This window comes from Mobula birostris, chromosome 29 (genome assembly GCF_030028105.1).
Source record: "Mobula birostris isolate sMobBir1 chromosome 29, sMobBir1.hap1, whole genome shotgun sequence".
Lineage (NCBI taxonomy): Eukaryota > Metazoa > Chordata > Chondrichthyes > Myliobatiformes > Myliobatidae > Mobula > Mobula birostris.
The window spans coordinates 10,854,983-10,868,160 of NC_092398.1; the positions used below are offsets into that span (position 1 = coordinate 10,854,983).

Below are 13,178 nucleotides of genomic sequence, written 5' to 3' on the forward strand. Positions count from 1 at the left end.
GGTTTCCTCTGGGTGCTCCAAAAGATGCATGGGTTAGTAGGCTAATTGGTCACATGGGTGTAACTGGGCCGAATACAATAAAAATAATTTTAAAACATTCCACAGGGAAATACTACCATTTAAGCTGACATTGTAAAAACACAAAGCCGCATCTTCTTGCGATGTGATCTGGGTACCTACGCTTCAACCATAAACAAGTTTCAAAATTTTGAGGAGGTGGATCAGTTGACAGCCAGCCAGTGAGGTAGTGGCACCCGCATCGGACTTTGAGGAGAGTGGCCTCAGGTTCAAATCCAGCCAGCTCCTTGCACGCTTCCCACCTGTTCTGGGTTGAGCGTCAAGCTAGCAACGCGGCCTCGTAAAACACGGACAAATGCTGAAGAAACAGCAAAGATACCTCCCAATGTGCCGCAGGACACGGAAAGGAACAATAAATCAATTGATACCCTTTTATAGAAAAGGAATGAACAAGTCAAAGTCAGTCTGACCACAGACTCATGTTTCTTCCATTTATTGAAAATTACTGTCACAAAGAAATGCAATTTCACATCTTCATAGAATCAGGTTGTTTCACAATTCCCATACATGCTAATTATTTAATGATTTAATCTTCCTTAAATTTAGATCACAACACAATTAAGGACTCCCTCCCTTCATCCCCCAAGTGGCAAAATTACAACATTTCAATCAACTGAACAGATTGTGAGATACTACCACCAGCTTCCTGCACAAATCCCTGATTTATGAAATCACTCCTTAATCCTACCGATTTTCTCTTGTAGAGAAAGAAAAAGCACTTTCTTCTCCCTTGGTGCTCACCTTCCTCATGTTAATGAAAAGCCACCTTCTGCGGGTCCTGGGAATCTGAAAGTGGAGATTCTGCCAGGACTTGGCAGGTTAACTAAGAGTGAACAGATGAGATTTAATGAACTGAAGCTTTACCGTTTTGCCTTCCACAGACGCCTCCTGACATGCTATTTTTTTTAAATTCCAGATTTTTACTGTTAATTCCGTTTCAATTTTCCAACTCCAACATCTGTTTAATCACATAGCACAATTTGAAGACAGTAGAAATAGGCCCACCCAATCAGTAACTGGAAGGGGGGTGGTGTAACATTTTAAATAGGATGACTCATCAACATTAAAAAGGACAATGCTAACTCCACGTGCACAATTGACAGATTTTCAATACACTTGCTGCCATTAATTATGCATCACTGTCTGGTTCTGACTGACAAATCAAACTTACTTTGCATAGTTGGCAGGCTAATCCAGCTCTTTGAATAAACCTAGACACGAGAGACTCTACAGATGCTGGAAATCTTGAGCAACACACACAAAATGTTGGAGAAACTCAGCAAGCCAGGCAGCATCTATGGTGGGGAATAAACATTGGACGTTTAATTTGAACATTACCTGTCAAAGGACGGATGGACACACACACGGGGACACACACACACACAGCTGAGGAATTCAATAAGGCAGACAGCATCTACAGAAGTCCTGATGAAGGATCATAGTCCAAAATGTTGACTATTTATTCCCCTCCATAGATGATGCCTGACTTGCTGAGTTCCTCCGGCATTTTGTCTGTATGCTGCTCAAGACTTCTAGAGTTTAAACTTCACATCTAAATCTCATGTTGATAAAGAAAGCCTAGCTCCCTTTCACATCACAGTGTTTTCCATGAGACCCTGAACCAGGGAGTGAAAAAGATGCCCTCGCATCTCCCTCTAGTGTGGATAACCACCACCTAGTGTGTTTTCTTGACACCAAAGGTCAGTTGTCTGCCCACAGTTCGCAGATGCTGGATGCGCTAAAACTGGCCACTGCACCTCACGTCGTCAGGGGAAACTTTGAAAGCAAAAGAACTGAAATGGGATAGGCAGCAGCACCCAGTGAGCACCCAGAAGAAAACAGGTACAACTTCCAGCACACAGTCAACATGAAACATGAAATGGTAGCAGTCAGCCAGGACTTGGGAAAGACAACTTGGAGTAGCTGAAAGAGAATGCAGGAAAACCCACAAGCTTACTCACTTTAACTGGTAACAGATTCAAATGGTTGGAAGGGCAGTAGGCAATTTCAATTGCATCTATCCCAAAGCTGTGACAGCAAACTATGAAACTTCACAATTCAATACCACGCCCACACAAACCAGCAGCAATGTTTCACTCCCACGGTGAGAGTGCACAAACCTCTTCCCTCCCACAGCGTATAGTTGTGTCGTGAACATTTTCAATAGATTGAACTGGTCATTCAGTAACAGAGTGCAATTAGCGGCATCTTCACTTTTTAAAAAATCTGCATATCAGCACAACCGTAATGAACTGAAATAATCTCAGCAATGCACAAGATTAAAAGAATCTGACAGGTACAAAAAAAAACATTTCCACATACCAATTAAGAGACATGTTCTTCTTAGAATTCAACTTACTCCATTAACAACCAAACAAAATTTCAACCTCACAGTCAAGAAACCAAAAGTAAAGTCACATGTTAAAGCAACAGAAAATGAGGGGTGTTTAAGGATGCTTACTAACTGTGGGAAAAGTGTTAAAATCACAGGTTGAGCTAATCTCAACCTTATCAGAAAATTCAAGCAGAAGATTCACTGTTACCTAGATGTGATATTGCAAAGTAGTTACACTGGAACGCTGTGTGTGCTAACAAGAAGCCGCGTAACTGAAAATCACATCCTCCACGTTTGACCTTAGACCTGTAAACTAACGTTGAACAGAAGCCAACCTGCGTAAATCCGATTCACACCAATGTGGTTAATAAGCTCATTTTCTCAGCGAGTAGATCCATTTCCCTCAATGTATTGACTTGAATGTTGAGCATGGGAAAGATCCACTGCACTTCTATTGCTAACTCTAACAGAGCAGTAGATCATTTGCCTGTCCTCAAGTTATCGGCCACATGTGGACAGATTGTTGATTTTTTTGGAAGCAAGGCCAAATAGAGTAATGCTAACCAACTGACAACCACCCTTGTCCAAAGTTAAGACAGAATTACCAACAGATCCTGCGAAAAGACAGTCAGCCCATTAAACCTGAACTCGACCCTTCTCTCCTTCCTGCAGTTTCTAGGCATGACTGTTAAAGGTTGACAAATGTCCCCAAGGCTAAACCTAAATATAGTTCTTTGGAGTTGAACTGTCCTGCTTATAGTGACTAGACACATTTACAGCTTCAAGACTCTACCTCTCGAAATTGCATTTCGGACAATAGTGTCCAGTGGGATCAATCTGAATGCAGCGATGTCTCTTAAAACATTTATTGTTAAAACGATATAAATGATAATTCATAATTTGCTGGTCTAAAAGAGACTTGCTGGAAAGTGAGCAGAGAAAACACAAAATTATGGAAATGAAACTTTAAAGGTTCAATAGACAAAGCGATTTCCAAGAGCACTTTGGATAAGAGTTCTGATATGATGCACCGTTAATCATAACATACATTACTGGATACTTGTGCTAGCATGGTTTGTATCATCTTGCTTGTACCATTAGACACTGAATTGCTTCAAATTAAAAATACATTCAAGTCCCAATGTATTTTAAACAACTTAACTATGTCAGATTGTTTTTACACCCCTAGCATGGTGAACCAATACACAATCTAAGTGCACTCAGACCGTGAGCCAGTTCTCAACATACAAACAACCAGTGCAAAGCTGCACTGTCCATGGAATGAACAATTTAAAATAAAAAACTTTTTTCTTCAGAAAGTTCTACTTCTTTCTCACGTCTACCATCAGTCCCTTTTGTCCTTTAAGGCTCGTAGTCTCTCGAGGAGAGGAGGGTGGGAATAATGCCACATGGAGTACAGCCAGTCCGCCACCGGGAAACCCAGATTATCCTTGTTCAGTTTTATTAGAGCTGAGTATAGGTCGGTGGCTTTTCCCAGTTCTTTCGCAAATGCATCCGCCTGGAATTCAAATCTCCTGCTCAGTACAGTCAGGCTGAAGGAGAGGACCTATAAAAACACAAATTCACCCATACGTCAGTGCATAATCTTAATCAGCAAGAATATTTCTTGGGAATGACTGGCTTGAATAACATGGCCAGTCTGTCCTTGCCTTCATGGACATCACCCATCCATCTTAAAGTGACCAGCAAAACCCTGAATCACTACAGTTTAGCAACACTGTGACCACTTTGCACTAAAGTTAATTCTTTTTTTGTACTACACAGACATTAAAGGTGGAGGAAATCAGAGTCAGGCAGCACCAATGGAGGGGAATTAACAGTCAATGTGTCAAGTTGAGACCCTTCAATTTATTCCCCTCCAAAGACGTTGCCTCACTTGCTGAGTTTCTCCAGCACTTGGTATCTATTGCTCAAGATTTCTCTTTTTTTTTGTTCTAATTGTGTTCTTTTTGGTAAAAAGAGTACAATTTATAAACACAAGAAAGACTGCAGATGTTGGAAATCCAGAGCGCACACACAATATGCTGGAGGAAGTCAGCAGGTCAGGCAGCGTCTATGGAGATGAATGAACAGGCGGTTTTGGGCCGAGACCCTTCATTTCCATAGATGTCGCCTGACCTGCTGAGTTGCTGCAGCACTTTGTGTCTGTTGCTTTGTGCAATTTATGTTTGTTTTTCCTGTGAACACTATTTATCTGATGCTATGTGCCTGTGATGCTGCAAGCATCTCATTGTTCCTGTGCACATGACTAGGAACTCTATTTTGACTACATGTCCATGATGATCCATCCCAACCCTCACAGATTTGTGCTTCTACAAGGCAAATCATCTCACACATTCACCATTTTCATCACCCCATTAGTGGTCACACTTTCAGCCCAAACTCTGGTTTCCATCACAATACCCTTCTCCTCCGCAGAGACACCTTAAAAACAATTTTAACTTCCATGCTTTGCACGTGTCCTAGCTGAACTGGATGTTAAATTCTGCTAGATCCCATGAATGCTCCTCTGAAGCAACCTCAAAAATGTTACATTATTGAAGTGAATACAATTTTTTCTCCAGGTTAGATAAAATGTACCACACAAAATGTATTCTCTCTGCTCCCTCAGTCTTCTAAGTAGAAATCACTGACTTGAGTAAGACACAAATCTAACCGTGCCCCACTAAGCGGACAGAGACTACACCTTTGCCTTTATCCGGTTTGTTTCAAAATCCAGATTTACAGGTAGACCATTGGTTGTGGGTTCCAGTCTGGAGAACTGTCCATAAGCCAATTCCTGAGAAAGTCAGAAGTGTACGTTTTCTATTCATTCATCATTCATTACCTGCCGTGTCTTAAGATGTAGCGATCACAGTCTTTCCATGACCATGATTGTTTTTGGCAAATTTTTCCCTACAGAAGAGGTTTGCCATTGCCTTCTTCTGGGCAGTGTCTATACAAGAGGGGTGACCCCAGCCATATTCAACACTCTTCAGAGATTGTCTGCCTGGCGTCGGTGGTTGCATAACCAGGTGATATGAACCAGCTGCTCATACGACCATCCACCACCTGCTCCCATGACTTCACGTGACCCTGATCGGTTTGGGGGGGGGGGGGGGAGAAGAGAGGGGTGGCACTAAGCAGATGCTACACCTTGCACAAGGTGACCTGCAGGTGAGCAGAAGGAAGGGGTGTCTTACATCTCTTTTGGTAGAGATGCATCTCCACCCTGTCACCCCCCCCCCCCCGTTTTCTATAGCTACTACTTTTGTATAACACTGCATATATTTGCCACAAAGTTAAAAAAAGTAAATCAGAGTACTGTATATTTCATTATATACTACCGTGATATTAGTTTTCTTGCAGGCATTCACAATAGAAATACAATAGAATCAATGAAAAGCTGCAACAAAAAGACTGACAAACAACCAATGTGCAAAAGGAGACAGTCTGTGCAAATACAATAATATATAATCAGTCGATTCTGGTTAATTGGGCCATTGGTTAAACTGGCCAGCCGCTTATTTGGGACAACTCTTAAAGAGCAAAAACTAATGTTTAAAAAAGCCGGGATTCCTTCTGCTTGGCACACATGCCGCTTAATTGGGGCAGGAGACTGTTGCCGAACAGTTTCCAAGCAGACACTACACTGTGCTTAGAGTGAACAGATCTTATACAGTGTCACTTGCATGTGACTGTGTTCAAAAAAGCAGTGATTTTAGTCACTGATAGCTAATGAGAAATAAGCAGTAAGACAATTCAGAACCATTTTGCTCACTGCAGTTTCAAGCATTCAGGCTTGGAAATGCCAGAAACGGCTGGCAGAGAAAACAAAATGATCTCACTACTTCCAACAAGTTAGGAATCATGAAGAATTCGAAGGTGTCGACAATTGTTTACAATGTTGCTTTTGGTCCCCAGTGGACCAACGCTCTCTTCTGTGGCTCCAAGACACTGTTTGCACGTGAAAGCAACTGCACCCCGGTACACTGCTTCAACAGGGCAACTAAACAAGGCGAAGGTAACTGGCGGGTCTCAGACCCCAGTGGGATAGGGACATGCCTGTCCTAGCATGTGAAGTCAGCTCCAGTGGACTGGGCAGATGAGATCTACAGTGAGATCCAACAGCCAGGAAGGCAGTACGGACAGCACAGGGCAGGAGGCACAGATGTCGTCATGGTCATCCACTGCAACCAGGGAAGACACCAGCTGTGACGTCTACTCATACCACTCAATATGGACCTCCTAGGTCCAGAGAGTGAAACTGCCCCAGTGGAACACTTCCACTTTAATAACTGTCCCACACACATCTCCTGTCAATGTCAGATACAACGGACAACTATTGTATTGACAGTGTTCCAATTTGTTCTGTATTTCATTTAAATGCACAATTTGTTACCCAGTTAAGTTTAAATATATAAAGATTATATTATATACACATACAGATACACATATACATAGACACACACACACATCTACCTTTTTAACTATTTCCACTAATTGGAGCAGCCACTTAAATGGGCCAAAATGTACTGGTCCTAAAGTGTCCCAGTTAACTGGAATCCACTGTAATAATACATAAATAACCCTTCACTACCCACAATTAACCAAATGGACTGCATCCAGTCACTGATGCACACCATGAAACATTTTATTACCACCTTCAGCTTAACTTCTGGAAAGATAGTAGCACGCTTCGTCTCAGAGGCCTCTCCAGGTTCAAATGATGCAAATATTTATCTTAAACTTTTTTTTTTGTGATTGCAAGACCCTTTTTGGACATTGATAATACAAAATACCGCAAGTTGATTTATAGGACAGACCGACTGTGGAGAGGCTGCATGGACTTGGTTGTTGCACGGACTAGACCCTCATACTGCAACCTCGCCAGAGATCGCGTGGGAGAGAACAGAAGAATGGTGGGTATTCTGAAATCCGTGCTATGTTGTTGGCCGGCTCTCCCGTCGGTGCTTCTTGGAAGACGAGCTGGATTGCCTCATCGGTGGCTGACCCAGAGCGAGAGGAGGAACTGCTGCGTGCTTGTTCTTGCAGAAATGTGGCTCAGGGACAACATCCCATGCACCATAAATCTTAAGGCTATGCCACTCAGGAACATGGGCTAATATTTTGTGATTGTATGTGCTATCCTCTCTACATGTGCTGTGTTTTGTACTTTGGCTATGGAGCGACCCTGCATTGTTTAGCTGCGTACATGTGTGTGGTTGAAAGACAAACTTGAACTTGAAAAATGTATGGGAGAGCTCGCATAACACAAAGACCTCCCGCTTCCCCCGTACTCCTGCTCCTTGTTTGAATAAGTGAAAAGGTAGTGTTCTGCCTTTCAGGCAATTGAAGCATAATTTTATTTTAATGAGCAGTTTCAGATCTGTATTGGGTCATATCCTGTATAGCCAGGAAGTAGTAATTATAAAAGCACACTGGCTGAAAGAAGGCCAGAGGTTTATGCTAGGAGCAAAAGTTTCTATCTAAAGCCATCCTGTCGTATTGCTTTTTCACTCCTTTATTCACTATGTCATGCTATTGAGTCTGCAATAAACCCAAGGAGATGCTTGTTTGGCTGACTGTCTAGTTGATGTTACAACACCTCAGTGAGGGTAGTACAGGTAACAATGAAAATTATTACAATCCATAAGACCACAAGGCATTATATTGGTTCTTACCTCATTGTAGGGGGAGAAAATGAACTGGAATATGATCATCAACCCAATGAGAGTTGGCTGAGTGTCATAGAATCCAAAGGCGGAGAAAAGCTCCTTTTTGTGCATGAGAACAGCAAACAGGAAAAAACAGAAGAAAGAGTTCACCTACAATAAAAAACATCAGCGTTACTTAATAATAAACTTGGAAACTAACGGGCAGAAGGCACTTCCAAACAGCTAACTGCAACCTCAACAGTGGTATCAGGAGTAAAGCAAACACCATTTTAATCTGCACGGATGTATGGGAAAACTACATTTTGTTTTAGTTAATTCATGGGACAGATGTTCCTACAAATGGTTATATAATTGATATTACTGGAATATAGCCCAGGACGTCAACGATAACACTGGGATTTCGAAAACTTCTGCAGATATACCATGGAGAGCATTCTAACTGGTTGCATCACCCTCTGGTAGGGAGGGGGGTGGCTACAGCACAGGATCAAAATAAGTTGCAGAAACCTGGTTAAGTCATCTCTATCATGGGCACCAGCCTCTGTAGTATCCAGGACATCTTCAAGGAGTGATGCCTCAAAAAGGTGGCATCATTAAGGACCCCCATCACCCAGGTCATGCCTTGTTCTCATTGCTACCATCAGGTAGGAGGTACAGAAGCCTGAAGGCACACACTCAACGATTCAGGAGTAGCTGCTTCCCCTCTGCCATCCGATTTCCAAAATGGACATTGAACCCGTGAACACTACATCATTACTTTTAAAAAAGTTATTTCCTACTTTCTGCACAACTTGTTTAGTTTAACTTGTATGTACACATACATATACATACAGATATACACTTACAATTCAATTTTCTTTTCTCTCTAGTATCATGTAATGCATTGTACTGCTGCCCCAAATTTAAATTCCACAACATATGCCAGTGAGATGAAACCTGATTCTAATTCTGCTCGCCCCCGCCCCCCCCACCCAACTTGCAGAGCAGATTAAACCCCAGCTTGGTCTCTCATCTGAAAGGCCGGACGACAGCACAAAAACAGACCCTTAGACCTATCCAGTATTAAACTTTTATTCTGCCTGATCCCAACAACCTGCACCTGAACAATAGCCCTCCATTCCCCTCCGATCCATGTATTTATCTAAACTAATCAAACCAGCATCGACTTCCTGAGAACTCGTTCCACACTTGCACCACCCCCTGTGTAAAGTTCTCCCTCATGTTCCCCATAAATATTTCACTTTTCATTCTTAACCTATGACCTCTAGTTCTATTCTCACCCAACCTTAGGGTAAATGAAAGCAGGCTTTTTCCACTATCTATACCCCTCAATTGTGTACGCCTCTCATTCTCCTATGCTCCAGAGAATAAAGTCCTAACCTATTCAACCTTTCCCATAACTCAGGTCAAGTCTCAGCAACATCCTTCCAAGTATTTTCTCTTTCAGTCGTACAATATGTACTCTCTACACTGGAGCATCTGCCCAGAGCTGTGTCAGAGTGGGACGAATCCGCAACTTCCTGCCTCAGAGGTGAGGGCAAGATCCACTGAACCACGGCTGGCAACCAAACACTGGGAAATCATTTCCTTCTGAGTTTCTACTTGGCTGACAGCCCATAGGTCATTGAACAACACACACTTTCATTCTAGATATCAAGCGGTGTGCATCACCTGACTAATGACAATGTTCTTCACTGTATGGCCAAGCTTCCAGTGTCCGAGCTCGTGACCGAGCACAGCCAGAACTTCTTGGTTACTGCAGCCTTGTCTCTTATTCTGTGGGGAGAAAGAACGCAAATGATTTAAAAAGTAATATCACCACACCAAGCTGAGCATTGGTCAAAGTGGGTCCCACAATTTAGTTGGGCAAGAGCATCAATGACCAACACAGACCATGGATGTACTGAGGCCTGCTCATGCTTTCACAGGGAGAATGTACAGGGGGAATGTCAGAGGTCGCTTGTCATTTTAAAATAACAGGGTGGTGGGTGCATGGAACGCGCTGCTGGAGTGATGGTTGTAGCAGATATATTCCGGACAATTGAGAAACTTAGATAGGCAGGTGGATAATAGAAAAATGGAAGGCTATATGGGAGGGAAGGGTTAGATTGACCTTACAGGGTCGGTACTGCATTATGGGCTGTTCCATGTTCAATATCCCCCTCGTACTATATACCTTTTCCTGACACAGACTCCACACCCTATAATTTACCAGCTCATACCAGCACATGTACACTATCACAAGGACTGCACTGGTTCTCAATCATTCTAAGACAAACACAATGATCAATAACTCTCATCAGTAGTGCTCTCATCCGAAGAATAAGCAACAAGGTATAGGTTTAACAGGCATCATGAGGAATGAAGTCAGTATACTTACTTTTGGTCTGGGCTTGGACTCAGCAGTTTCGATTTCATTGCTGTCTCCAGCAGCCGTCTGCGTATCAATGTTGTCGTTGGCAGCCACTTTATTTAACGGGGAATGATCTTCGAGTAGCGTATCAAACAGAACAATACGCTTGTTCTTAAAAAACCCATAGAAATACGCATTGCTGTGTGATGATCTCTTTGATCCTATTCAAAACAGTGAACATCAACACTGTTACTACCAAAGCATTTGTTTTCGACTTTGAATTTTTTGGTCAATGTTGTGGTCAAGTTTCACCAACCTCATCAAAAATTAGATCAATATTTTTAAAGCACTGATCACTAACGGGCAGCCTGCACTGTTCAAACTTAAAACAAAGATTATCAAGAGATCTGGGTCATACTGCACACTGGAAAAAATACATAAGCTTTTAAGGGGTAGAATTTAATATGGGCTCAGTATGTAACAAGAAACTTTTGTACCTCCATATTTCCTTCAGACAATCACAGCAATTTTCAGAATAACTTAACCTTATTAGGATTGTTAGGGGATATTCTGGAGTTAGGGCATATAGCAAATATTAAATTTCAACAGCAACCAATTATCAGATTTGAATGTGGATTACAGATTGGATTTAAAACACAGCTCAGAACAATTAGACCTCAGACACCTGCAGATGCATGAATGCAGATTAACATTCATTTTATGTGTCTTAGTCCATGAGTCAGTAGGGTTGGTCGGTACCATCTGAGGGGAATAAGTGCTCAAAGCGATTTTTGACAAAACATCTCTAGAGTTAGAAAATATGTGATAGCATTGCACCAGTGGTAGCTTTATGTGTGCTATCATGCATTTTATAACACTACCCTAAAATAAGCATTTCTGAAAAGTGGCCAATATAAAGTAAAACATATATATTCAATTTTGTCATCAGTGATCCCTCAACATTGAAATTTGTCACAATGATAGCTGAGTTCAAGCACTTTTCATCAAATATTGTTATAAAATTCTACATTGAAAACTATGTCATTGGTGGCATTCGCACTACAGTGCCCAATTTCAGTAGAGTGAATCATTTCATTTTTAGAAAAAATATTTGTCTGTTGTTTATTTTGGAAAAGTCAATTAAAAACCCTAGGACACATATAATCACATGGATTTGTGGAGAATTTATTCAGGAATTCAAATAAGTAATCATTTTTTGTATATATTCCATATTAACATCAGTACAGCAGAAAATGTTACCCCACCCCCCAAAAGGTTAAAAACCACATTTGGAGAGATTTCTGGAGCTTTATCAATGTCATGATATTTTCCATTATTGTTGTATCAAATCAAAACAATCTTAAGCTTTTGTCATAGCACATAGAATTACAGAACAATAAGTCAAATGTGGGGTTCCACACGGCCATAACCTAGGCCCCATTTGGTTGTAAAATGAATATATGTAATCAAAGACTGCTTTCCATACTTTGTTTTCCCATACTTTCATAACCTATTAATAATCATAATAATTTTCCAAGTCTTCCACGTCTTCATCTGAACTTTCCACACTCTGAGGTGAATGCCTGGTTCTCACAGTCTGCCAGTCTACACACGTCAGTACACCTGAGGCCATTTGCAACGTACATACATCTTGGGAGTGAACATTTTTTTTGAGCAGTTACAGGCCAGTAGATCCAGGACGGCATTGGGTGCTGGCTGGCCTTCCATCCAGCACCCAACTGATCCAACTGTTCAGCTTCCTCTTCTCTCTCCATCTTCCATCCTCTGCCAACAGGGCTTGGCACTTGTGGGTCCTTCTCCAAACATCTTCCCATATACCAGCCTAGAGGCTGTTGCCAGCTTTTGGAGACACAGAGCAGTGTTGTTCTCATACTGCATAAGGAAGTAGAAGGTGCTTTGGTGATTTGCGTTGACCACATGTCACAGCTACCACCACTGCAATGGAATCACATATTTTCTAGCACTAGGGGTGTATACCTCGCCAAAAATCACTATAAGAACTATTCCCCCCAGATGGTACCGGTGGCCCAAATTTGGGGTCCTGGCTCACGGACTATCTGGAGTGAGGGTGCAAAGAAATGGTGTGCAAAAACTATATGCAATTCAAAGGAAGCATTGTAACTATAGAATTGTCCTGGTGTTACCTTTGATCTTTAGCATATAAAAATGTCATGTAATATTGGGTCAAGGAGACCTCTTCTTCCAAGAGTGATGCCTGCTGCTCCTTTTTGTTGAATAAACACTTCCACATCCACAATCTTCATTGTCTTGCCGTTGACTTTGTTCATATTACAACAGGATGAACAATGCTTTATAATCATAATTATTGAATGCAATACCACAAAATGTCAGCAATTTCAGGTATTTTTGCTGGAGTTGAAGCTTAAATTGCGAGCTAGAATTAGAGATGAAATTATACACTCAGTGGGCATTTTATTGGGTATACCTGGTCATTAAAGTAAATATCTAAACAGCCAATCGTGTCACAGCAACTCAAGGCATAAAAGCACGTAGACATGGTCAAGAGGTTCAGTTGTTTAGACCAATATCAGAATGGGGAACAAATATGATTTGTTACTTTGACCACGGAATGATTGTTGGTGTCAAACAAGGTGATTTATATATCTCAAACTGCTGATCTCCTGGGATTTTCAAGCACAACAGTCTCTAGAGTTTACAGAGAATGGTGCAAAAAAAAAAAAAAAAAAAAAAA

The 13,178-nt window shown here is 41.5% G+C and overlaps 1 protein-coding gene across 1 annotated transcript in view; it reads right to left on the reverse strand.

Annotated features, from left to right (window-relative positions):
• Positions 1 to 495: 495 nt before the first annotated feature.
• Positions 496 to 13,178, reverse strand: part of zmpste24 (zinc metallopeptidase, STE24 homolog) — a 39,981-nt gene continuing 27,298 nt past the window's right edge. The window contains exons 7-10 of the mRNA XM_072246369.1: positions 10,472 to 10,665; positions 9,763 to 9,867; positions 8,098 to 8,241; positions 496 to 3,980 (exon numbers count right to left, since the gene is read on the reverse strand). Coding sequence (XP_072102470.1) covers positions 3,759 to 3,980; positions 8,098 to 8,241; positions 9,763 to 9,867; positions 10,472 to 10,665 — 665 coding nt within the window. The 3' untranslated portion in view covers positions 496 to 3,758. The remainder of the gene's footprint in view (positions 3,981 to 8,097; positions 8,242 to 9,762; positions 9,868 to 10,471; positions 10,666 to 13,178) is intronic.